Here is a 27214-nt window from a genome sequence, read left to right as displayed (position 1 = left end):
TGTGCATTTGAGTATGCACGAGTGAGGTTTTATGATCGCTCTAGTTTTGCTGTGTGCAAGCTGAAAATTACTCAGGGGCTGTCACAGTGTTTTACTGCTCATCTCTCAACCACCTGGAGGGCACGAGCATACGTGTCAGGCAACATGTTATCCTGTCCAGGGTGAGCCGTGCAGGTTTTGGTCATAATATGAGAGTTATGTAGGTCAAAAAGTAATGTTAGACCTACAGCATGTATGCTGCACAAGACAGGCAGTGCGTCATTTTATTGTCAGACAAACTTTACAGAAGTTGGCAGATTTTGTTTACTTAAAATAAATGTTGTTACTTTATGTATTTGAAAGTGAAGATCTTATTCTCACTTAGACCAACATAGTGAGACGCCTGCTACGTGACTGCTGAACATGAGTATGAACACATGCGGGGTTGACTTACTTACTGGTGACAGCTCTGCCCTTTGGGTAGATATGTAGATAAGTAGATACAAAAAGGCTTAAAAATGTACTGACAATGCATCAAAAACATCTTTTGTTCATCTACCAATAGTTGCGTGTTTGATGAGGTGCATCGGTGACATCAGTGAGTCCTAGGTGTTACTAAACAAAGTTGGCATATCTTGACAGGCCTAGATTGGATTCCCATGACTCGGTGAAAGCATGATGTTTCAGATCTCCAGTTTCTAAAGCTCTATTTTCATCAGACAGACACGCCTGGGTAGAAGAAAAGACAGGTAGGACTGTGCTATGACCCATTTCTTTCTGTCTTTACTAACACATTGACTCCTTCTCTCAGGGCTGTGATATTAAGTCCAGCTAGCACAGAGATCTGGGCCCTGTGTGAACCCTTTCTGAAGCAAAGGAAGCGTGCGCTCTCTCTGTGTCTCTCTCCCTCTTTCATTTATTTATTTTCTAGAAATTCCATTGGCTAGGCTACAAACCTGGATTACCTAGAAAACAAACAAGCAGCCTTCTTGGAGAAATCTGGGGCCATGTTGTTGTCCTGCTTTTCATTTAGACAACAAGAACCCTTCTGTCCTAAAAGAAGGGCAGGCAACCAATCGTTGTGTAAGACAGGAAAATGTGATGCATCTGCTGATATGCTGTAAATTAACTTTGGATCATACATGACTCCTCAACAAAGCTTACTTGTCCCAGCATCATTCCAAGGAAGCAGAAAAACACATTAACTCAAAACAGGACCTTACTTGATAAAAATGTTCTTATTTAAGATCATGAACTGCTTTGCTTATCAAGTTCACTTTGAGGTGCTTCTGTACCAGCAAGTGTAGGCCTCGTCACAGTAGGTGTCACAGGTAGAAATGTATACATTTACTAACGGCTCAAAACTGCTTCTACACTTGTAATGTGCACAAGAGACTCACTGAAAGCTGCAGTTAAAGCAACAAAAGTAAGCTACAGACTGCTTTCAGTAGTGGACATCAAGCTTTTTAATTATGCCCAGAATTTAAAAAGTTACAAAAGCAATCCTAAAGAAGGCTACAGGTCTTTCCAAAGGTAGCAGCAAAGACTGTATGAAATTTAACGGCTCTCTTTCAAGGCCTTTAAGGATCACACCTTTCATTGCCCTCTTAAAAGGAGCAAAACATGACCCAGATAGGAGTCTGTTAGAAGGACTGGGGCTCTTCACCTAGACACAGAGAGAGGCAGCAGCTTTTGTAACAGGAGTCATGTGAGAGCCTTTGCATACAAAGTCAGGCCTTGTCAGGTAACGATACTATGCAAATAGGAGGCTATTATGCAACAGCCTTGTTTATGCAACACAAATACTAGAGCACACATGCATAAACCACAAAACCAGAATATTCTGATAGACAGCTTATGAGCAGCATGCACATACAAACACACACACACATGCACAGACACACAGACATACAGACACACCGCAAGGCTGAAATAATGCAATAGTACACAGTGGTTGTCTCCACTCTCATCCTGCTTTCTGTGAGGTTTGCAAAGAGTTAGTGTTGCCGTAGCAACCCCTGCCTGACAGTAGAGAGGTGATGACGTGCTTGGCTGCACAGCTCGGACATCTCCCAGCAGGCTACTGTTCATCTTCCTTTCTGGTTTTTGGCCTGAGCTTTTTTTTTTTTTTTTTTTAAACATAGAAAATGTGACAACAACATGCTTTCTGTATTGTTGTGAAGTCGAGCTTTTAAAATACAGTCAGGCGGATACTCTGACAACAAATATGCGCCCTTTTCCTGAAGTCATCTTTAGCCTGTGTTGTTTTACGTTGACAGCAGTAGAGCAGCACCGACTTAAATTCTTGACATTGCGGGTGAACACATGAGATAGCATCTTATTGAGATTCTGCTCATGCCTCTGTGTAGGGAAAGGCTTCAGTGCATTTAATTGCTGGTTAGACTTGTAAGTGGTGAACTTTTACTTGTGAACCCTGTGACCCACTCCCCCCCACTTACCTGAATGACTGTGTTTCCACCCTCCAGGAGTGCAATGGCTAACAATATGCTCTCTTGGAAAATCCGATCGCTGGTGGCGTTCATGATGAGGTCAATGACCAGATCAGAAGCCCCTTCTTTGTCCAGGTGACACTGGACCTCCGCTAAGCTCAGCTCCCCTCGACCTCCGACCCCAGAGCTGACAACTAAGGGCAAAGAAGTCAGAAGTCCAATCATTCCCCTTCACTGTTTCCATCAAAGCACAAAGAGCAGCAGCTTTATCTAGACCAGGGGTGTCAAACTCAAATACACAGTCAGGCCAAAATTCAAAACTGGAACAAAGTCGCGGGCTAACAGTAATATTTATTGAAAAAAAAAATCTTCCTCCAGATATAAGAATGAATCTTTTCTTATGGACTCAAATAAGTTTTGCTGGAAAACTGAATATGGAACAAGCAAAGCTTAATACTAAACAATATATATATTAGCTGTATAATACCAGTAGGCCAGCTCTAATAGTAATTTGGTATGGCTTTGGTATGGCCAAATTTGGCCCGCAGCCTAATTACATTTGGCCCGTGGGCCAGAGTTTGACACCTATGATCTAGACACTGAGTGAAAGGGAACATTTAGTGCAGAATTTATTTAGGAACTCTGTAAATTAGCTCAACTAACAAAGAGAGTGGGATATCAAACATGAATACAGGTGGATTACTGTGACTGTTAGTATCAGGTATTTAGTGCATACGCAAAACAGTTTACTGCTGGCCTTCAGACCAACCTGAATAACCAGAGAGATACTATAAACACTGGGTTATACCCTTATTACCTCTACCAAGGACATTATGTTTTAGTGTGAACATCATTCTGACATTATGTCTGTAAACATGACAGCTTAAAAAGTTTTGACTGAAGTCTGCTAAAACTTTGTAGGGATGTAGTTTTTAGCCCCACCAAGGTATTCAAGGGCAACTGAATGACCGATTGGGCAAAAACAAAAAAAGCCTTATAGCTTACTTCTTCTTGTGTATTGTCAATATATGTGTATGTATATACACACACACACACACACACACACACACACACACACACACACACACACACACACAGAATTTATACACACATGAAATTAATTAATTATTCCCTTAAAAGTAAATACTGCAGAGACAGTGAGCTACTGTGGCGGAGGTTTGTGTTCTTTGAGTCCTTGTTTGGATATTTGTTGGTTGCACAGGTATTTGTTTTTTTAATTTCAGGATTTGTATCTTTTTGTGTGTTTTTAAAAGGGGGACACGGCGGACAGTGCTGTGCATTTAGCTTATAAATATAGCTAAAATCACAATGACATTTGGGAAAGTCCTAATAATTATATTTTAAAAAAATCTACATGTGGTTGATTCAATCACGAGCGATTGTTTCAGTTCGGTTTATTTTATTTAAGATGCTATTGGGTAAGGAGGAAGTAAGGCGATTTTGAGTCATGTAATAAGCCACAGGTGTCTTTTCAGCCACCACACACTCAAAGAAAAAAAAAAAAAAAAAAGCACGTTAGATGTGTCTCTAATCCACTGAGGTACTTTAACTCCTACTGCTGCCAACCATAGCCAGTAAGAGAAGAACTGGTGAGATAACAGCACCCATCAGAGCCGTCTCTGGCTGGGCGAGTCACTGAATCAACAACACATCCCATTCTAGATGGAGCTTGGCTCTTTGGTCGCCTGGCAACAACACAACCTGCGTTATGCGGGAGACAGAGCCAGTACGCTCAATAGCAGAGCCCCTCAGGTCCAAGGGCTTAAAGCAGTGTAAGGCCACAGCTGTGAATAAGATCTTTTTTTTTTTTTTTTCTCCATGCCTTCTAAAGCATTATAGACCAAATATGAGTCATCGCTGATGAGGGACACGGCGTGACTCACTGGAATGGGTAAATGTCACTTACTAATAATCTATAAAATTTATGAATGTCAATCTCATGTAAGCAAAAAGAGTGAGGGGGGATAAAAACACCACTTTAACTGTTTCCTGTACAAATTCCTGATTTGGTGAGACCCTTGGTAAATAACTAAGGACACATTTGCAAATCCTTTATACTTTACTGTATATTTCTTTGCAAATATTAAAATGGCAAAATATTAAATGTTGATAAAGGGACATTTTATTCAGTTTCATTGAAGCAAACTGAGGCATTTTCAAATCTGATGCCAGCAGTATATATTACAATAAATTATATGTACTTTTTTTTTTTTTTTTTTTTTAAATGGACCAGAAAAAAAAAATACAAAGGTTATTTACTTATTTATTTATTTATTGTTACGGTAAGTAAAAAAAAAAAAAAATGTATACACATATGACAGTTCCGGAAGTACTGCTGCTTTTTCTCTGTGATTTAGGCCTAACTAAGGTGAAGTGAATAACTATATTTTTACTGATTAGGCCCACTGGTCAGAAGCTTAACCAGAAGCAGAAATTCAGACAGCCAAGAAGAGTTTTACTGCAACTTCCTTGGCCCAAATGTCGTTCACCACTTGCCTTACTCACCAGATTTGCCTCCCTGTAACTATGTCCATTTTCCAGAAATGAAATTCAAGTTTAAGGCTCACTATTTAGCCACAGTGGAGAAGAAACAGGCATGGCAGTGGTACAAGTGCAAGCAGACAGATGCAATGAGAAAATAAGCAAAGCTCAGAGTCCAGAGTGGCAGCAGAAGATGACCTTGATGGCTTTAATTTGACCTAATAAACAGTTTTGTTTTTTTTTAAATATGCTAACATTCAGATGATGGCTTTTTCAGTTAAGCGCTTGCTTTTTTTGGCAACACAACGCCAACCCACATTCTCAACCTCTAAAATGTATCCAAAGTTAAAGAGCCACAGTTCAGCCTACCCGTTTCCACTGCTTCACAAAAAATCCGAAGCAGTATGACAACGGAGGACCAAGACAGCCTGAGCACCTGAAATCACTTTCAGTACTACAGCAATGAGTCTCTTCAGTTCCTAAACACTGAAGACTTAAGACAGTGGTAAATGTCAATTTCAAAATTCATTACAGATTCAACATTTGCCGTGTTGTCCTTTACTATTTTCAAGCAAATGCACAGCGTCTATCAGGTAAATGACTGTGAATGTGGGCGCTGAGTTTAAAATACAACATTTACAAAGTATGTTCCAACACAATGCTCGGAGCACGCTCTGTTGACTGCTACCCACTGGAAACTGTCACTCACTCACTTTTCCTTGTAATCTGTGCAACTAACAGAAATATTTCCAGCATTATAAGGAATGTACAATAATCAGTAAATACTTTGTTGCGAATTTGTAAATAATTTAGACTGTTGACAAAAACCAATTACTCTGTAAAGAGTTAAATGACACAAACTCTTTTATTATTGTCAAAGTTAAAAGTTTTCCTCCTTAAGAAGATACATTTGATAACATTTCATTTATGTGCATGAGCATCTGGTTGTAATAAGTAGCAATTAACCTATTTAAAAAAATACTGAATAATAAAAAAAAAGGAGGGGGAGAGAGAAAGTCTTTCTGGGTAACAAAATGTGGTCAGATTAGTCTATGATCAATTTACTTATTTATTTTTAATTAGGTTAAAACTCTGTGTGAGCATTGTTACTGTATTTTCCCATGTAATTCATCAAAACAGTAATTTTTAAGCAGCTTGTTTAGTTTAAAAAAAATATCTGAATAAAAAATAAATAAAATTACTTTTACAGAAGCTTCTGCACACATGCTTTGACTTGGATATAAATAATTATTTCCTAATGAAACTGTAATGACTGCAGCTATCAAAACAAACGGTTTAATAGAACTAGATGGAGCTATGCAGCGATAGATGGAGATAAATAGCTGAAGCAGACTGCAATGGTTGAAAGATTTCATTACAGGAGCTGAAAACCTAATTATTTAATAGCTCTACCCAATTATTGAACTTTTTTTAAAACCACATTTCCATAATTGCACAACTGAAGCTGAAATTTTTCATGTGTTTCTGGCTAGCGGTCATATATTATAGCTGGCAGGCTAAAAACTATTAGGGATCTAATTTTTATGTTGGGTGTGCAGCGCTGTCCCACCTTCCCCAAGTAAATCATTTCATTTCATCTTATCTTTACAGCATAACCATGTAGACACACAGACACGTAGAGCATCGTTACACAAACCTGTAGGTGATTTCCCTTGCGCTCCAGGCGTGAGTGGGCCGTTACTGAAGGTTGTAAGGCTATCTCTCCTCTGGCCAGCTTTGATATTACCATAGTATCGATTGACCAAAATCTGCCGCAGAGCCTCTCCCTACCAGGAAAATGAATGTTAGGAGATGAAGATCTATTTCTGCTATAGAAATGGAACTTGAACCCAGAGTTACTATGCTGACACAAGACTATCAAATTGATACAGAATTGCACTCATAGTAGTATGTCCTACATACACAAAGCCACAACATAAAGCCATAAAGGGTTACAAGGTTCCACATAAACCAAAAATGAAACTTCATTTTGTAAAATGAATTTCTGAAATCTCCTCGCTTCACTTGAAAGGTTTCCTTTTGGTTTTTCATGTCATCTTGGTGTTTTATGGCATTTTATGGCCATACACGTGCCTTGAACTTTTGTGCAAGTAAAACAAAACTTAAAAAGAAAGAGAAAAAAAATTAAATAAAGATAAATCTTATCAAGATGTCCACCTGGGAAAAAATAGAGCACACACACACACACACACACACTTTTTATTTGATCCTTGCACTCTGACCTCAGTCAGTGATGTTCAGAGTTGACATTGTGCTCTTTCTCGGTCTCAACATATGCATTAACCCTCGGCCTTGTATGTAAATCACAGCAGTGTGTCACCTCTGTGTCAGTCTGTAGCAAACACAAAGCGCAGACTGAGAACCCACATTAGTGTTTCCTGGCTGATCTCTGTCACATGTTTTGTGTCATAACTGGGAGGGGAGTGAGTGAGTGCCATGCTGTAGCAGCAGTGCAACAGTGAGGGCATCACAATCAGTCAGTCAGTAAGATGCAGGCCTGTGCCAGACCACAGCAAACCAAACTCTTTACCTACCCTCCTTTGATCCTCCAGTTGCTTCAGCGGCTGGTTGGGATCAAGCTCCTTAAAGGTGAGGTGAGTTAGCAGAAAGCATTAAAATAAGAAAGAAACAAAAAGGTTGGAAAGGAAAGTTGGGGAAAACAAAAGTAGGGTGTCAATACAGTGCAAATTAGTTACTTTACAAGCATGCAGGAAACTGGGTGCAAAATTGATCATGCAGTTAAGAGGGAAGTGGTTGTGTCAGGGAAGATGTGAGGTCGAGTCAAAGGCGTGCAGGGCTTCATGCAGAGGAGGACTGACATGCTTTTTTTTTTAACACCTTCAAGAAGTTTTTGAAGTAAAAATCGTACATTTTTAAAATCTAAAATTATAACCATTTGTCAGACTACCTCCCTCATTACTTTACGCTCACAGTGGAAAAAGTGCCTAAATTATTTACATAAAAGAATGATAGACTGCTGGAGGGAAAGAAACAAGCCATGAGCCATGAGAAAAGAAACACTTCAGATTACATAATAGAGCAGTGAGCTACTGACACACACTGTAAGCACCAATCTGGCATGGAAAAACACCTCACCCATGACTCCAACCCCCACCCCACCCTTACAGCAACCCCAATGAAAGGAGGTCAGTGAATTGGACTTTCATCAAAGAGCTAGAAGGACAGATGAGCGGATGGGAGAAATGACGGAGGCAGAGAGGAAAGGATGAGTAGAGAAGCGGAAGACTATGCAAACAAGGGCACATATGTAGCAAGTTCCACAGAAGCAGCAGTGGCAGAGGGGTGATGCAGGAAGGGCGGGGGGTGGAGATAAAAGTGGAAATGCATAAGGAAAGGTTGTGACTTTTCTTTGTTTAAATAAGGATCTGGAAAACGCACAGCACAAATAATACAGGATGGTGGCCGATCATGAGTATGAGTGATGATCAGTAGTGACGCATGTTAGTGGGCAATGGGCCAATATGAGTAAAACACACCTCGGCCGGGATTTCGGGCTCAGGTGGCGGTGCCAGCTGATTGGAAATAAAAGGACGCAGTTAGTTGGGGTTAGAAGTAGTCGGATTAGTTAGGTCACTCCACCCTCCAAGAGCCGCTTCCAAAACCAAAACTTTCTATTACCAGTAACGTCAACGATTCATCATCAATGTGCAAAGAGCCAGGAGCAGAGAAAGCAGACACAAAATGATGTTTGTTTTTTTGTTTTTTTTAAGTGTTTCTCAGGGTTTGCTTGATGACAGAGCATGAGTGATAAGCAGCATTACCACATCGCAGCAAAACAGCAAAAGCTCAGTTGCCCCCACCTCACCACAGACTGCTGGTTATTAAAGCAACACTGGTGTGTTTGGTATTCTGTGGTTCCCTCTTAATAAAATGATAATAACATTACAAACCAAAGATGGCAGAAGCAAATATGCACACTTTGATTCTTCTAAGGATAAAAAGAAATAACAAGAGATATTTATGACTGAGCATGTTTTCAAACCATTGTCATGATATGCTTGGTTTGACTACAATCATATTGTTACAATCATATTGTTACAATTGGAAAATTGCCTAAAAATAAATTAATAAATTAAAAAAGTAATTAAAAAAGTAAAAAATTACAAAACCTTTCCCATGCTAGCTGTTTGAACAGTAAATGTATGTATTGCATGGTCAGAGATGCAAAAAGTACAACTTATTTTCAATACATATCTCAAAGTAATGAAACCAACTCAAACCAACAGATACATAATAAATTCAGAGAGAGAGAAAGAGTAAAAAAGAATAAATAAAAAAAATAACAGAAATTCTAATAATTTCCTACCACATAGTAAAACAATCAATACTTTGATGGCATAATTATACAGAGATGCTTTGTAGACATTTACCTTAAATGAGTTAAAACAAAATAAAGTGCTAATGCTAGCCTATTCAGTAGATGATTATTTTCTGTGAACGGCTATTTAAAAAAATAAAAAAGTCTATACACACAGACACACACACACACACACACACACACACGCACACACACACACACACACACACACACACACGAAACATCTCACTGCAGATAATGCAAGAAAAAAAAAGACTAAATAACAAATACACAACCAAACATGGGCATACGTCTCTGTCTCTCTCGGTCATGACTGGGTTACCAGTCATGCTGCTTTATGCTGATTAATTGTGCAACTGGACAGGAATTTCCCTGCATCAAGCCTCCTTTAATGTCAACACGCTGACTTCCACAGAAGAACGGTGATGCATCACACATCATGCAACTTAAGTTATATTCAGCAGCTAGTTAGTAGCAAAACTAACTTCTCTTAATATACTTCAAAAACTAACACGTGCATCGAAATCTGACCGTGAGGACAGCCCGACCCTATAATTGCCAGCATTTTTAACGTTTCCAGAATGTGTGATTAAAATGACTACAGAGGCGAGGCCTGGCAAATAAACACAATGGCACTGTGAACACTTGCAGTAAATAGTGGCAGCAAGGGTCACATGGTCTCAGTGACCAGGAAAATCTGTTGCACTTTCTCTGGAGAGTCAGTTTTCAAACCATCTCTCTATTAAGAATATTAGAACTAAAAGCCTAAACCTACATAGGATTAGATGGAGCTATATTATCTATTTTTTTTTATAATATTTTTACAAGTTTACCGGGAGTAGAAAGCTGGCCCTGTACCATGTGCTCATTACTACCCAAGTTAAGGCCTCAATTTTCTCATGGCAGTCCGTCTAACCTAACTTGAGCTCCAGCAATCCTACTATCTCCTGGAAGACGTGTCTGAAGTGCTTTTATTTCCAATTACCACTGGAGATCACACATCAGTGGAGAGTTTAAAATTCCAGGAAAACAGAGGGGAAAAAAATGCTTTTGGCTCTTATGTAACTGCTGCTTGATAGCTGGCTTGAGCCCAAGAATCGTGCAACTTAAGTTAAGGAAACTGGGACAGCGCTGCCTGTTGCTGAGAAACGTCCGCAGCTCCCCCTGTTGAGAAGAAAAAGCAGAGCAGCTCGGAGTCTCCAGAATTCAGTCACTGTAGTGGGCAGAAGGATAAATGAGGACAGGAGCAGGCTATCTGAGGCAGCTTGGCAGAGAGAATGATGGGAGTGGCAACTGGTAAATACAGAGAAGGCTAAAAGAGGAAGTAGGTAAAGGCAAAGAGACAAAACAATGTTTGTGTGGGGATTGGAAACAATGTGGTGACAAAAAAAAATGCACAAGAAAAATAGAGGAAATAGTAAACTCAAAACCTCCCAAAAACAAACTCTGATTGGCTGAGATAATGAAGAGACTGTTATTGGGTTGACGGTGAACAAAAAGAATTTGGCGAACTGGAAAAAGACATTTGCGCCCACACAGAGAGACCGCAAAGAAATAGTTCCCTTATATAACCTTCGTGTCCGGTTACACGCTCGGCCTCAGCTAATCTCTCTGTATCACCTGAATTAGAAGGAGAAATGATCTCCATCTCGCCCCCTTATGCTCGTGCAGCCCCTCAAACGAAAGCCGTGCACACGAAGCGAGAACAAACGCGCAGCGATTGATGCGATAAGGCCTGACAATGAGTCCGCCTAGCTGGTCAGGTCTTGTTTTCTCCCGGCTTGCATTTGATCACGTTGCTATTTCTGGAAGAATGAGATAAGCTATTCCTAATGGGTGAAAAGTCATTCCACTTGATCCTGCTCCCTCATCAGCCTGACTGGATATGCAAAATCCAGTACAGCGTCTGGGCGTGCAGCAACAAGAAGCACGATGGAGTCTGTCAGACAGTAGTGAACTAACAGCTGCACTCATTCCTAGAGGTCTCTGGGTGGGTGATTCTGAAAGAGAGGGGGTGTGTTGTAAAAGGTCAGGGAGCAGCAGCAGGCTACACACTTGAGTTACGTAACAGCTATAATGGCAGTTTATCTTGCTGCTGATGAGGGGAAGTTGGGGTTTTGGCCCGTCTGCCTTCCTGCCATCAATCCAAGTACCCAGAGACGTGCTGCCAGCCATCAGCCACGCCGCTTCATGCTGTTGTTAACGCGAATGAGTGGCAGAGCACATGTGCCGAGTGTGTGGACATTCTTAGGATGCTGCACATGGGAGGAGTTGATGAAACAAAGTGGTGCTCTGTGAGAACAGCCCTGTTTTTGTGGAAGCTGGGGATTTCCATCACTTGAGCAGTATATACGGGGAGAGAGGGAAGGAGGGAAAGCAAGACAGAGACATAACAGAGAAACTGAGAGCATGCTGCTTCCTGCAACTCTGGAAAGACCCTTTCCGACAATTTCTCCATTTCCTTACTTAACAGCTTTGTTCACTTCTCTTACACACAGACGCACGCCCTGCACCACACTCTGGATTAAGTGGCTATTGTGATGTTGGCGTGCTTTTAACTTCAGTGTTTCCTGCTGCCACAGAAACGCTTCCTCCCGTGCAATACTTTCAGTTTTAATCAATTTAGTGATTACAATACAAGCTCCCAACTAGGCTAAACATATAGATATATAAGCTTTCTATTATTCAGAACATTAAGGTTTCAGTACATTTTAAATTAAACCGTGAATCACAAGGTCAAGAATTAACTTTGATGCTTTGATGAAAGCCAGCAGAAGTCCCGATAAAAACCCAGTGAAGCAGAGAAATGGGTTCAGGTCTTTTTATCCAATTAGAGCAGAATTGGAAAAAAATACAAAGTGCTTTACAATAACACACTTTAAATCTGGTTCCAGTTCTTTTAAATATTTCAAGAAATTCCAATGCTAGGGGGCACATGTTGAAACGCTCAATAACCCTGGCCAGAAACCGAAGAAGACTGTGTACCAATTTAAAGCAACAATACAGTCATTAAAGCAATACTATAGTCCTAAAACTGAGTCTAGAACCCACAGTTCTATACTTAAAATGGCTAAACTATAGCAGCTAGCCTGAGAAAGCTGAAGGCTGGTGAACAGACATCTAGTATGAGTAAAGATCTGGCAATAGGTCAGTAGGAGAGAGAGCAAAGTGTGAATAACTCCTACAAAATGAGCTTAAAAGATTTGTAAGTTTAGCTGTAAACATCAAATAAAACGAAACTCCTCACAAAACATCTACATTCGTGTAAAATAGTAATCTTTTCGCAATACTGGTCTGAAGTAACATTTCAGATATGTTGTGGTTGTGGCGGCACCCATAATCTTCAGAGAGCAGAAACATGTTTCATCAGCTATTTTAAAAGGCCAAAAGGCATGACCAGCACACACGGCCCAATGGCCTGTTTTACAAAGCTGATAGATGGAGTATCCCCAGCTAAATGTACACTCACACCTGCTCTTGTAATTGTGGCAAAGGGCTTAGAGGAAAAAATATGCCATCTTATCAGCATCCATCATCAAGGGGCTGTGCGACATTTAGAGTGACTCGTGCCACAAATAGAAACAGCTCTACGATGTAATGCAGTGTAACAAAATGGCCTTACAAATATTACTGCTAAGCTGCCTGTGTGCTGACAGTGACGCACTGAATGAATACATTTATCGAGGAGCCTGTATTAGCTATCTTTAAAAAAAATACGAGTACAGAGTTAAACAAAAAATTTTACCTGCACAAAAATATAATCGTTGTTTGATGGATGGATAACTTTTGTATACATGCTATATCCAAACATTAGTAACTATTGATTATAAAATGTCTCTCGAATTTCTCAACTACTTCAAGAAAGTTTGAACCAAGTTATGCTTTACATCCATGTCTCTGCAGACTTCTACTGGATATGCAGTTCTGACAGTCCACAAACTTGTAGCAATGACAGCAGACAGTGCTTTAAAAAGGGCACAATGCAACGAGGAAGAAGATTCAAATTCTAGCAGGTGGATGCTTCACACCCAGCTTTAAACCACATGCACAAAAGATCTATTCAATAAGCACAGTCTCGTCTTGAGACCCCAAAATTAACACGACCAATCCAGGGTCTAACCAAAATATGTTAACTTATGTTATTTAAAAATAACAGTAACTGTAAAATCCTGTAGGATATATTCTACAAATGTAACACGTCTTTACCTAAACAGTTCACTCAAAAAAAATATAGAACAAAGTACAGCATGGCACAAAAGCATATACAGTATACTGACAAAAGCACTGGGCCACACCTCAGTCCCATTACCACAGCTGAATAAAATGCAGTCTGCCTTTACAAATATTTATATATATTACAAGCTTACTGAATTCATGTGTGGTACTGTAATAGGAAGCCACCATTGCAAAAAGCAGTTGCAACAAGTGAAATTTTTTCCCCTACTGTATATTCCAGCATTAACTGCACATGGTATCACTGCAAAGTGGAAGTGTTTAGGAACCACAAAAACTCAGCCATGAAGTTGCTGAGCTGCAGTACTTGGTAGCTGCACTCTGTAACTTCACCAAGTGCTGACGTGCATAAAAGATACATGACTCACTAACTTCAGAGCTCAATGCACCTCTGGCATTAACATCAGCACAAAAACTGCGCACCGGGAGCTTCGTGGGTTTCCATGGCCCGGCAGCTGTGTTGGTGGCCCAGTACTATTGGCCATATAGAGTTTGTGAGGCAGACATTTTAGCATTATGCTACTTTTTTCCATGAAATTCAGGAGCAACTCTTAACAGGCACACGGCGGGGAAATGGACTAAGCTGCTGACACAGATGGGGGATTGAAACGCTAGAAAGCCTACGTGAAACACAAGCACATCTATGCTGTTAGTGGGAGACAAATGAACATCGCAATAGTAAGTAAAGTGATCAACCTCAGCCACATCCATTTCATCATCAAAGGCAATCAGCTGCAAGAGAAGAAGTATAGGAGGCAGAGAGTTAGTAGAGCTAGATTAGTGAGTTAGAGCTCTGTAACAAGTGTGCAAATGTAAAGCCTCTGAAACCCACACACAGACACACACGCAGCATGTCAGGTTAGTGAAAAAGGGCGAAGAAAGGGCTGTCAAGGCTCAAAAACAGAACAAGTTAATTGCAGTAAAGACACTTTTTTTACATCATCACTGTATTGCATCAAATATTTTCATGTTAAGAGAACTGACTATAAAAGTGCAAGTCTTTGTTTTTAAACACCGTTTGGTTGAGAAGGTGAAATATTTAGTATCTTTCCCCCAACCAGTTGCTTTCTTTCCCTCCCTGTTTATCAACACAAAAATAATGTCTTTATTTTATCAGTTATGGTTGAGTTTTGTTAAACAATAAAACATGAAATAGTCCATCCAGCAGATTTTGAAGTTGAAATTGAAGATCTAATTAAAAACGTTTAACCATTTTCAAACACCACAAACCCCCCCCCCCCAAAAAAAACTAACTAACAAAAAAATAAATAAATAAATAAAACCCTTTCTGAAGGGCTTTCATCACAAAGAAAGCAAGCAGATTTTTTTTCCAGAATGAGCTAAGTCTGTAACGGACCAAACAGGTTCAGTATGCAAACCAATAAAATGAGAGATTGACTGTTGTGATTAAAGTACACTCTCCTGTAATCTCTAAAAAAGGCAAAGAGGAGCCCCGATTTGAAATAACCATATGTTGATGTTCAATTATCCATCTGTTGAGGAACCATTGCCATGCAACAATTAGGACCTGATCCCTTACAAGCTTCTTACTTTTTCTGTTACCGTCAGTCATGCTTGCCACACACACACACACACACACACACACACACACACACACACACACACACACACACACACACACACACACACACACACACACACACACACACACACACACACACACACACAATCCAGTCATTACTAAGCACTCAAAAAAACTAATTAAAAAAAGTGAATAAATCACAGGGTAACGTACAACAAATTCCCTGGCAGCAAATCTAGATAAAAATAGTTTTATTTTAGCAGTTATAAAACAACAACAAGATTTTTGAAAGTTGTTTTAATGTTTTCATCTGATATTAAAGCGCTTTATCCTTTTACTGGAAAACAAGTTGGCACAGTTGAGACAATTTATTTAGGATTAGTATAAGTGATCATTAGTAGCCAATGAATGGTGCGTAAAATGGTTGAGAGACAATGTTGGATCATGCACATTGTTAATAGAGTTAATAAAGCTGATACACATAACACTGTTTGTTTGTTTGTTTTTTTAATTTAAGGAGAAAAGCAACGTGGGAATCTTTTTATCATTACTTTTTGCAGACTCTTAAAAGCACTAAAACTAGAAAAGAAAAATCACAAACTGCCCTGGCTGCAGGAATATCAAATGAAAGACTTGATGACGTTCGCTGTGTATGAGTCATTTACTTTTGTGTTCTACAGAGGCTCCAGAGGTAAGCAGAGAGCACTCAGTTTTTTTTTTGTTTTTTTTATTGCTCTGTGATGTCGTGTCTTACCCTAAGTTTTGATGCAGAACATCCTGACATGTCAGAAAAGTGTTGTAACATTTTAACTCGTGTGTGGGAGAATCTTGTGCAACACTAGAACCAGAGAATGAGAAACAGGAATGAAGGAGGAACATACCTTCTCCCCATAGCCCCGGTCTTTTGACATCATTTCCCTCAGTGTCTGCAGTACTTTGATGCACAGGCGCTCCTCGTTCTCTTCTAGCAACTGTTTGGTGTGTTTGATCAGTCTGATCAAAGAGAACAGGGGCGGTGGGGCAGAATCAGCACAAACAATAGAAATAGACTGATGAACTCATCACCTTCCTCCAAAACTCTATATACTTCAAGTCTCACAGTGACATAAATCATTTCTATGACACAGTGATTATCCTTGTTCTAAACAAGAGACTTGGAAGTTATGGGTTTAAAGCATATTTAGGTGCCTTGGGCATAACTGAAAACGGTGATTTAAGAAAATGACTTCAGCTGACTACAGCAGATGCTTCATGTTCACAGAAAACTTAAAGACTAAGTGATTCCCCAAAGCCAGTGCAGGCTGATGCCAGCAGCCACAGTTGAGATAGTTTTCTCTGCTTTTTCACCTTCAGACGTTTCAGAATGTTACAGTAGAACTGATTATGAGGAACAAATTTACTGTGCAGAACCACATGAATATCTAGGAAATAAAACAACAACAAGCGCGCTCCTGGCCCTGCTACAGACCCTCCTCTGCTGAAAAACTAGTCTCATCAGGTTGACAAAGATGCTTGTCTCCATTCATGTTTGAGGTACATGACAAAACTACAAATGCACACATGCGAGTGGTTACAAGGGGACTTCCAAAAGCGTTCCAAAAATAGCAACAGCACTGGAAGTGGTTCAGACAACTTTAGACTCACTTTGATATGAATCCTCCACTTTCACATTTCTTGCGAGCGTCCGTGTTTTCAGGGAAGAGCAGCTCCGGACGATGCAGGACATCCACCAGCACCGAGAGCTCAGCCTGGACCAGAGGTCTCAAACGGTCCTCTAGGGCAGACACGATGTCCTATTGAGCAGAACCAAAGGTTAGAAATAACCCAGAACTGTGTTTTATAGCAAACAGCTACACTGTTATGTATAATTAAAACAGTCTTCCTATTCCTGCATTTCGTTCAAAGACATCCAGCTACAGTCAGCCTCACATTATTTTGCTTTAATATTAATTTAATATAGAAACAGGAAGGGACACATCCAGTGCATTACACATCAAATCACACCATAATAAACACCACCGTGCCACCTTTTGCAGTGCACTTCCTGTCACGCCTGGTGATGATTACTGTGAAAATGAGTGATTCTGTGTTGGGTGCTGATTAAAGAAGTTTGAGAACATCAAGAGGTGGGAAAAACCACTAAAGCTGTGAAACTCCAGCAGTCTTTGCAAAGACAACAGGAATTTGGGAAGTACACAGTTGTGGGAACCACATAAAACCCCGTCTAGAAATGGGTGGATTAGGAACGAAACATCTAAAACATCACTGAAAATTTATTTCCATAACAAAACAGCTTTGCTTTATCGTTGGAATTACAGGATAAAAAAGTCCTAAGGTTTACAAGTAGTATCAGCAGAGTGCAGACTGATCCTTGGCTTGATTTTTCAGTCTTCCAGTGAATACTGAGTCATGTCTTACTAGAGAATAAGGTGGAGCAACATGGTCTGCTGCTAAAACCACATATTTTTCTAGGATGTAATTGGACACATCTTTTATGGTTTTTTGATTGCCACACAGTTACCAAAAACATTACATCACCCTGTGCATACTGGCAACAATTAACAGCAATGGTGAGGGGGCTTAATTAACCCATTGTACTTTCACATTGGAGTTTTCAGTTATGATAAAAAGGCAGACCGAGCTGTCTTCATATAGTGTTAACTTTCTTCCACAAAAAACCCAAAGAGGAAGTGGAGATTCACTGCACTCATTCTACTGCCTGATAGGTAGAAACCTGTGGTAAATATCAGACAGTCATGTTGCTTTAAGTGACTTTTATAGATTTTAATCAGTTCTTCTGCAGAGAAATACCAAATACCCTAAAAGATAAGACATCGATATTAGAGCAAAACTTTCATTTTTGAAAATTTGAATTTTACTGCAAAACACAAATACCATAAACCAGCGGTCCCCAACCTTTTTTGCGCCACGGACCGGTTTATGCCCGACAATATTTTCATGGACCGGCCTTTAAGGTGTCGCGGATAAATACAACAAAATAAAACTAGTACCGGTACCGAAAAAAAGAAGATTTATTCAGAACACACGTGAAAAGACCCAGGAAAACCGAGTAAACGATAAAAACGATAACAAAATAACGCTGAAAACCGATAAAAACCCTGAAAACTATACATTTCACACCTGAGCCTCAACTCTCGCGGCCCGGTACCAAACGACTCATGGACCGGTACCGGTCCGAGGCCCGGGGGTTGGGGACCGCTGCCATAAACAATGAATCAGTACAGATCCATTTATGTAATCAGCCTGGAGAGAAAAGCAAAAAAGCTGCATGTGTATGCTGTGCATTTGGAAATGTAGGACATCTACACCCTGTTTAAGAGAGCTCCTGTGTGCCAGACTGACAATGGCACAAATGGTCATATTACCACAACTAACAGAACTGGATGTCCCGTACCACCATGCCATCTGATGTGTCGATAATGGGCTTCATAAAAGCACTTACTGCTTTCTGTGGCCCCCTGATATATTGGCCTTCTTTATGAACACACAGGTACACAATCTAAAAATAACGTTTTCAAAAGATTGCCTTTTTTTTTTTTTTTTTTTAAACCAATGCATTTACTTTAGCAATGTTTAATGCAGTCAGTGTTTTTTTTCTGTCTATGTTTGCATTATTTTTATAGCTTTTATTGCTTTCATTGATGTTTATGTTTCATTTTACAGGATTTTTGGCTTATGATTAAATACAGCACACAAAAAATTAAAATGGATGAAAATGGATTAAGTTTATTACACTGAAACAGCAACAGACCGTCTACTGACCTGTAGCCTCTCAATGATGTTTCTGTAGTCTTTTGAGGTGGTCAGGCCAGAGTCTCGCCTGGATGTGTTCTTAGCAGACAGTCTCCAGTTGAGGATGCTCTTCTGCACAACATTGTTGGACTTGACAAACAAGTTGTTCACCTGACTGTCCAGGTCCACTGGGATAGCAATGGCTCTGCTCTTAGCTAGGCAGAAGCAGAAAGTACATATAATATGCGCCACTTTTTAACACTGAGAGGTTCATAGTCTGTGTTAGTCTTAATATCTTACCCACGTCTGACAGTACTTTAATGCAAGCCTCAACTGAGGCCTTCTGGACAGGGTTAAGCCAGTTACAGTGGTAAACCCTAAACACTCCTTGAAGAAGCTGAACAAAAACGGGCTGACGGGTCTGTAAGACAGGGGGAAAACTAATTACATCTTGCCTTTCAACAAAAGAAGGAAGGAGGAATCGTGGTGTAAAGGAGGGAAACTGTTAACAAATATTTAATAACACACAGAGTGACTATTGTGCTCTCTGAATAGCTTGAATTCATAACCCAGTTTGTGGTAGACGTGACAACGTGTGCATATAAGGGCATCAAAGGCAGACGGGTTAACAGCTTAAGATCCATTGGGCAAGCTTCGTAATCACATGCATTCCCCTTAAAACAAAACAAACCGGTGTTTAACAGAGAGTACAACAGATTTCTACCTGGCCACAGCCCTAAAGTACAATAAGTACCTCAGTCATCTTTCCAACAATGGCTGCCTGTTGCAAGAGAAAAAGGAAAAGGTTGCGGAATTATCACGTAATGGTACACTTTAGCGAGCGTAGTTCCCAGAAAGTGCAGTTACATAAAGGATAATCGCCATTTTCTAGTGGAACCAAATAGCAACAAAAAAGCTCCATACACAGATAACAGGAAACAAGTGTCTAACACAAAAAACCTCAAAGTTACTGTACCAGGGATTTGGAAATTGAAGGAGGTTATTGGTCATGACTTATTGGAAAGTCGTGGGGGAGAAGAAACAGGGCTAGAACAAGGTCTAAGAAACACAGTAACCACATTGCATCAGTACATCATCTGCACCAGCAAAGTCCCAGCAAAACCTTGTGCAACACACCCACAGATCTGGGAAGAACAGAGTCTGTGTGCTGACTAAACTATGACCATATAAAAACCCACACACTGAATACTTCTTCACATTCACAGCCAAAAGTTGGGAAATCAGATTTGGGGAAGTGCTAGCATTACTTACATATATATGACGAGCCAGCTATGTAAAGGGAAAAACGTTACATTTCATGGTATGTACGGTACATGCATGAGTACAGTTCCTTTTTTTCCCCCCCAAACAGTGCTGAGAAAGTGTCCGATTTCTAGACTGCACAAAGAACTCGCAGTAGCAAAACTGCTTGGAAAATACATTAAAAACACATGCCCATTTTACCTGAAGGCTTGTGCTCTGGTCAGAAAAAGGAGAGCTGAAGAAACATGTGACAATGCTCATGACTGTTTCGGTTACATAACGCTCCAGCATGGTGTCCGCGTGCTTCCTGTCACTGGTGTTGTTGCACACCTAAGCAAGGATAGAAGAGACGTTAGCATGACACACGGCCACTGGATCGGACTTCCTGCATGTGGCCGACGGGTAACTTGCTGTGTGTTCACTTCACGATGTGCTGACTGGATTCTCTGTCTATTTATTGTCAAATATTTTGTGGCTTACCCTACAAATGTCCACCAGGAAGTTCTCAAACAGCTTCCACATGTGGTTGGATGTATAAATCTCCTTCATCTCCACCTCTGTATCCACATAGCAGTGGTTCAGGAAGTTGATATAGGCAATCTTCACCTGTTGGATTGTTGGAAACTAAATGAGTGCACTGGTAATCAAGGTAGTTTTTAAAAACATGTATTCCCAATGCTCTTCTCGATCAGAATAAACTAGAATAAAGTGTATTCACTCAACTTTAAAGTGAGTGAAGAAAAAGTCTTCCATACCTCAGGAATACAATCTTCATGGGTGACAACCCGCACAATATCATCCAGGGGCAGCAGAGAGTTGCACTTGATCTCGGTGTAGACGTTCTTCCCCTCGGTGCAAACAGCCAGCAGTTCGACCAGGTGTATGTGGTACATCAGGGGACTGTTTTCATCCATGCGATCCCGCTCTGAACGCATCATCTGGACAAGGGTCTGAAATGAGGCACGGTCGTTGTAGAACACCAGGACATCCTCGCCGGAGTTTACCAGCTGAGTGGGAGAGAGAGTCACAGCCGAGTGTACAGTGTTATTCCCAAACTGTCGCCCCTGTATTAGAAACCACAAGCATTACTCAAACAACAGACCTCTGCCATGACAATGTCCTGACACTTCTTGATGAACTTGTTCTCGGCCTTGACAATGGTTTGCAGAAACTTGAGATACTGGACATGCCGACCATGCGACTCAGTACAGTGGACAAAGTGCTGAACCACACGCTCGTTAATCTCGCTGCAGAGCTGGAAGTTATTCATGAAGATGTGCTGCATGGTGACAGCCTCCAGGATCTGGGAATGAAACAGAAGAGAACATACATTTTCCCAATATGTGGTATTTTGGGATATTTAACTCTTTGACTCGCCCAAGGAGTAGCTGTGAGATGCTTGTGATGCTTACCCCCGGGTTGAGAAATAAGTTTATATGCTTGTGGAGAAGAGCCTGGTTCTGCTGATTTCCTGCACAGAAATTCTGCAGGAACTCGTGGGCCAATTTCATGATTTCCTGCATCCGTACATCCTCACCCTGGTGCAGATAATACAGAGCTTATTTTCAGTTATGTAACATTAATGGACAATTGCAAGCAAAGGTAAGCAATGAGGATCTTTAAAGCTTTTTAACGATTCTGCATTTGTATTCTGTTTCAGTGTCCGACCTTCTCATAGGGGATCTGTAGGAGTTCTAGCACCACACTGTGAGCTCCCATGTTCCTCAGCAGCCTCTGCTGCTGTTTCCTGCTCTTTTTCCCAGAGCTTCCCTCCTGGACACACAGCTTACTGAGGCGCAGCAGGATCTAAAAAACACAGACACACACAGAAGCAACATTTTAATAATCAGCAGTAAATCTAAAATGAAAATATAACTTAAAAGGCAAACGATTATACCTCTTTTACAACTCTGTAGTTGTAACTGCTGGTACTTTCAGTCTTCTTCTTGTCTGAATCTCCCTGTAAATCAAGAAGCAATTATGAGTCCTTTCAATAATAACTACATTCAGGAAAACCTTTCCACATTCAAATTCTCAGCGTACCTTCTTTTTGTTGTCAGATTCTGAGGGGCCATCTCCGTCCATCCCATCTTCTCCTTGCCTTTTGTAAACCCACAGTTCAGACTTCTCCACAATAGAACGCAGCTGGTCCAGATCTGACTTGATCTGCTTGTAGTTCTCAACATCCTGACTGGTCACCAGGAGCTGGACCTTTTAAGGTTTAACAAAAAAATTTTTTTTAATGTTTTCCTCAAATTTAACTTCATCTGTAAAAAGTCAAGTTATTAGAATTATTTCAGAGGACTTGCTATTAAAATCAGGTGTGGATGACTTACTTGTTTGAAGGCCATGAGGACCTCTTGTCTCTGGCTGAAGTGTCTGAAGAGCAGGTGAAGCGCTCCAGACACGAGGGGCGGGTAGTCATGCATGGTCAGGTGCAGAAGGACCCGCAGGAAAGTGCGACCACCATGGTCATCCAGGTCTAGTGGGGTGTTTTCTTCACTAAACAAAAAAATGACAAACACTACCTCAATTTTACTTTATTAAAAAAAAATTCCTGCAGGCAATTAAAGCCCATTAAAAAACTTAAGAATCCAATTTAAGAATCACCTTCCTCCAAAGATCCCTTCTGCTTGTTCCTCAATGTTTTCAAAGTCAAAATTTCCTTAAAAAAAAAAGAAAAAATACTTCAAATAAGTTCTTTATAATTATATACATATATGTTAAATAATGTAATTAGCATGGTTAAGAGTTTCACACCTGGCATCGGACCTGTGACATTATTGGATCCATTCTGAATAGCAGTGTTGTCTCCTTGTGGGTTGTTCTCATCAAATTCTCGTTTGAAAATACAGAGCAGGCAGGAGATCCTGTAGTCTAGCCGAACGTTCAAAATGAACTGAATAAAACAGATAAAAGTTACAATATAGTCTAAGGATTTTTAAAAAATAATAATGATGATCCTGATGTCGTGCCTGCAGAATCTCAATGATCTTGAGCTTTGTGTCCATGACCATGATATCTTCTCTCTCCGGTTCAGTCTGAGTTTTAACCACATCGCCCTCAGGCTGATGAGTTGGTGTGGTGGGCAGCAAACCGCCTCCTCGCAGCACCACCTGGGTCATCAGCTCCCCAACTCCGTGAATGGACTTCATCACATTACTGCCACCTATAATACAGACAGAGCAAGAAAACATTCAAATCTGCATAAAGGAGAAAAAAAATAGTGAAATGAAATTCTATTTAATTTTAGGTCAGATGTTATTTGTTGATACTATTTCTCCTTAAAACTCTACACACCTGGAAAAGTGAGAGCTTGATAAAATCGTTGCTGCAACGTTGCTGCAAGAAAGTATTCAGGCTAAGGGAAAACATTCACTCTTTACCTTTGTTTTCCTCTTCCTTCTCGATCTTGTTAATGGGGTAGATGGTGTTGACATGTACACAGTCTAAAATGTTCAGTAAGATCTTTGTCAGTCGAAGCAGGTCACTGAAGTTGTAAAAACCAAAGTATATGAGGTTCCTTGCCAGGTTCACGACCTACAAGCAGGAAAAGAACCAACAAATGATTTACAACTTTAATAAACGGATGTCACTTCTCATCTGTTCATACCACAAACAAAGAAGCGTTACCTCGAAAGTAAGCTTGTTTTTCTCCTTGTCAGAGAAGGGAATATTCTGCGACACCACCTCTCTCAGGTAGTTCTCCACAAAATCCATGGTGAGGCTGAAGCGCTCTTTGATCTCATCCCGTGTGGTCCCATCGTTGTCATAGCTGGATAATTAGAGGAGAATCGCTTTTAAAAGACACTGCGTCGTTTCTGAAATGGCGATACACACCCCTTTAAAGGGTTTATGATATGAACTCACTCATCAATAGCGATTTTAGATGGAATCTCAGACCACAGACGAGCATATTTGACAGGCGTGACCTGCTCCTGAGGGTCACGGTCGACATGCATGTGCAGCATCAGACGGCAGAAAGATGCTCTCAAGTCGTACGGCAGGTCCTCATCGGACATACAGCGCAGGATCAAATCCACGTCCAGCTGACCGGAGATCTTGTTGATGGCGAGATATTGACGGTCCAGACACATCCGGGCAAAAAGGTTCAGCTGGCACCTGGGAAGAAAATGGATTCTTAGTCCTTTCTAAATCTGAGCTGTAATCTTTTTATTAACATTATCATCATAAAGACACGACACCTGTAGTAGCTGACCACCTCCTGATCCTCCTTCTGGCCTTCCTTTGCATCCTGGGCCAACTCCCGGATGCTCTTACTCCGGATCTCCTTAGAGTTATCTTTCCAGAAGAGCCACACCTCCTCTTCATCTTCCGCCTCCACTGGATTGTCCTCGTTTGTCGCCACCTCAATCTCAAACCTCGACAGAACCAATCTGGTACACAACACCAACATTTTTTGTAAGCTCTCATTTCAGTTTACCACATTAAAGCACCTGATGAAAATGAGCATCTCACTTGGTTTCAATGAGGATGTCAGCATTGCTAGAGTCCAGCACAGCATTGCAGATGAGCTCCTGTGTCACAGGGATGGATTTGTTCATGGACACACAGAGATCTGACAGGTAGTCCAGAAACCTGGTGGCAGATGACAATATATTAAATTAAAAAATAAAGAAACAAATTTCAGACTACAGTGGAACCCCGACTTACGAAATTAATCCGTTCCAGAGGGTCTTTCGTAAGTCAAAATTTTTGTAATTTTTTACATGTTTTTTAAACTCGCTCATATTTATGCCTTATGCCGGCCCCATTATGAATGAACGATAGGCTAATTGCAAACGAAAAGCACACAAAATAGCGCACTGCAAACAACAATACGTCTTTCACGTGGAACAGCAAAACGCATTTCGCAAACGGATTTCGTTACACGGGCATTTTGTCGTACCACGGACATAAATATTGCCGTTAAGTGCCTTCGTAACTTGAATTTTTCATTAAATGGGGTCTTCGTAAGCCGGGGTTCTACTGTACATACTATCCTATGTGAGGAAGAATAAATAAACTACTGTATATTAAAATGTTCTTGGCCGTTCCCCCTGCCTCAGTACTCTAACAGTTCAAACAGTCCTCTCTGTTTGAACCACTGGATCCACCTCATTCACACATCATTAACAGCAATTTACATGACATAAACAAAATACATTTACGCACTAGCTGTCAGCATATTCCCTCTAGTACCGAGGTCCTGCACAAGCAATTCCACTCATATTCGTACTTCACTCATTTGAATACGTTTACATAGATTTGCATTCCTTCAGAGCTGCTAAATAAGCAAATCTGACCCAGTCTAGCCACAGGGGCTCCTTGTGTTACAGTTTGAAGAGAGCAGCCAGGGCCCGTGTCTTTCTGTAAGCCTTACCTTGGTTCCCGGTTCTTCCTCACTAGTGTGACGAATGTGTCTATCTCAGCAGCAGTTATGTGTTTTTCCAGCAGCTTCCGGTTGTTGTGAAGTAAAGCCGTTATTGTGTCTTCTGCCAACACATCATATCCTATCTGTTTCTGCATGAAGCGAAACTGTTTGGCTATATATTCCTGCAAATCAGACAAAGGAGGGGGTAATCAATGCAGAGAAAATGTCACACTACCCAAGCTCTGAGTGAAGCTGTGGTGTTGAACCTACTTGGTTCTTCCTGTAATCCTGCTGGGAATGGCGGAGCACTCTGTAGCAAAGCCTGCAAATATGTCTAAACGGTGCGTGGCGCTGGTCTCCCAGCTCTTCCAGTCGCAGCATGGGACCATCACCGCTGTCAGTGAAAGGGGCTTGAAGAAGTTTGAAAATCTGTAAAAGGCAACAGGGATTTGTTTTAGTGCCTAAAGTGAACATTTTAAACCAGTACATAAACTGTCTCATAGGTTTAAGGCCTACCTGTTTAAGAATATTCTGCTCTCTCATGAGTTTCTGTCTTTCCCTGTTAGGTTTGTTGACCATGATCTCCAAGACATCCTGCCCACTGTTGGGGATGTCTACCACGAAAAAAACTAAATCTTCCAGGAGCTTTGTCACAAACCTGGAGAGGGTACAAGTTCCAACTCAACAGTTTAGTCTTAATTTCAGTGAAAAATGTCCTTCTATACTTATACTATCCAAATAAACAACTTACAAATAAAATATAAAGCCCAATAAGAAAGTTAGCAGTCTGGTGTCATACATACCTCCTTTCATTTTGTGTAATGGTACCCTTTTCCAGCTTTCCAGCAATGGACGCCAACACTTTACTTGCATCATTAGCAAAGTCTAAATCACGCACTTCTGCTGGTGGCACTGGGACAATGGCAAACGCTTCTTTGTCTTCCTTTACTGCTGATGTTCCAATCTGGAAAAAACATCAAATCAATCACTGTAACTGTTAATAAAGACTCATTCGCATGTTGATCCACAGCAGCTACTCACCCGTAGCATAACAGGCTTCTCCTCCTCTTTGTCAATGGGGAGGTTGGTGCTATGAACCCATGTGTTGGTGCACAGATGTCGTAGCCTCACATAGGAGCTCCTGTAAATAAGAGAGGAAGCTGATGTGATGAAATAAAACAAAAGACAAACAGAAGCTGCGAATCAGCTACAGAGCACAGTGGAGTGTGATGGGGACAAGTTAGCATAGCGCTTCAATAATCAGACTAATCATGGAGTAAAATCATTGTTAGCCCATGTATTAAGCCTTTGATGCTATCAACAGCTACAAACGCAACCTTGTTTTAATGTTGTGGGCATTCTGTGATCAAGAATAGATACGAACGCACATTATATTTTCTTTCTTTAATAACTTTCTAAATCTTCTGTTTTAAATCCCGTTGTGTTTTATGAATATTAGACAGATTTAAGGAGGCTTTGAGTGTTCATTAAGACAGACAGCTCCATTCAACAAGCTTTTATTCCACTCTCAGGCCAAGACCTCCATTTTCAGCTCACAACATGGCTCACAATTAAGACCTACAAAAGACCATAAATCAACTCCTGTCTGGAAAAACACAGAAGACCATAAGCACTCTGATTAGATTTATTATTGGACGCTGTTATGTGACAAACGTGCAGCTGATAATTGTAAACAAGCTTCCTGGTTCTGGAAAAGGCTGCTTACAGTGGCTTCCTCAGGAAAGTGTGTTGTTTGT

At 40.6% G+C, this 27214-nt stretch overlaps 1 protein-coding gene across 11 annotated transcripts in view; it reads right to left on the bottom strand.

Moving 5' to 3' along the window:
• Positions 1-27214, bottom strand: part of itpr1b (inositol 1,4,5-trisphosphate receptor, type 1b) — an 80042-nt gene that overhangs the window by 31218 nt on the left and 21610 nt on the right. For 4 of the 11 annotated variants that reach the window (XM_040003358.1, XM_040003360.1, XM_040003359.1 and 1 more), the window contains 28 exons: positions 26499-26598; positions 26261-26421; positions 25974-26115; positions 25728-25886; positions 25467-25639; positions 24563-24682; positions 24289-24480; positions 23954-24205; positions 23717-23858; positions 23470-23623; positions 23059-23252; positions 22844-22982; positions 22694-22748; positions 22420-22585; positions 22127-22294; positions 21981-22043; positions 21752-21889; positions 21496-21621; positions 21186-21386; positions 20839-21090; positions 20564-20689; positions 20285-20413; positions 19121-19241; positions 18851-19035; positions 16712-16860; positions 15949-16060; positions 6589-6718; positions 2439-2623 (listed from right to left, as the gene is read on the bottom strand). In XM_040003358.1, coding sequence (XP_039859292.1) covers positions 2439-2623; positions 6589-6718; positions 15949-16060; positions 16712-16860; positions 18851-19035; positions 19121-19241; positions 20285-20413; positions 20564-20689; positions 20839-21090; positions 21186-21386; positions 21496-21621; positions 21752-21889; positions 21981-22043; positions 22127-22294; positions 22420-22585; positions 22694-22748; positions 22844-22982; positions 23059-23252; positions 23470-23623; positions 23717-23858; positions 23954-24205; positions 24289-24480; positions 24563-24682; positions 25467-25639; positions 25728-25886; positions 25974-26115; positions 26261-26421; positions 26499-26598 — 4234 coding nt within the window. Of the gene's footprint in view, positions 1-2438; positions 2624-6588; positions 6719-7486; positions 7535-8449; positions 8486-14220; positions 14257-15948; positions 16061-16711; positions 16861-18850; positions 19036-19120; positions 19242-19574; positions 19602-20092; positions 20111-20284; positions 20414-20563; positions 20690-20838; positions 21091-21185; positions 21387-21495; positions 21622-21751; positions 21890-21980; positions 22044-22126; positions 22295-22419; positions 22586-22693; positions 22749-22843; positions 22983-23058; positions 23253-23469; positions 23624-23716; positions 23859-23953; positions 24206-24288; positions 24481-24562; positions 24683-25466; positions 25640-25727; positions 25887-25973; positions 26116-26260; positions 26422-26498; positions 26599-27214 lie in introns of all 11 variants that reach the window. The other 7 variants (XM_040003351.1, XM_040003354.1, XM_040003355.1 and 4 more) reach the window with 5 other exon arrangements.

Source organism: Simochromis diagramma, unplaced genomic scaffold (assembly GCF_900408965.1).
Source record: "Simochromis diagramma unplaced genomic scaffold, fSimDia1.1 OVJJ01000646.1, whole genome shotgun sequence".
Taxonomy (NCBI): domain Eukaryota; kingdom Metazoa; phylum Chordata; class Actinopteri; order Cichliformes; family Cichlidae; genus Simochromis; species Simochromis diagramma.
This window is presented reverse-complemented; position numbering and strand designations above follow the sequence as displayed.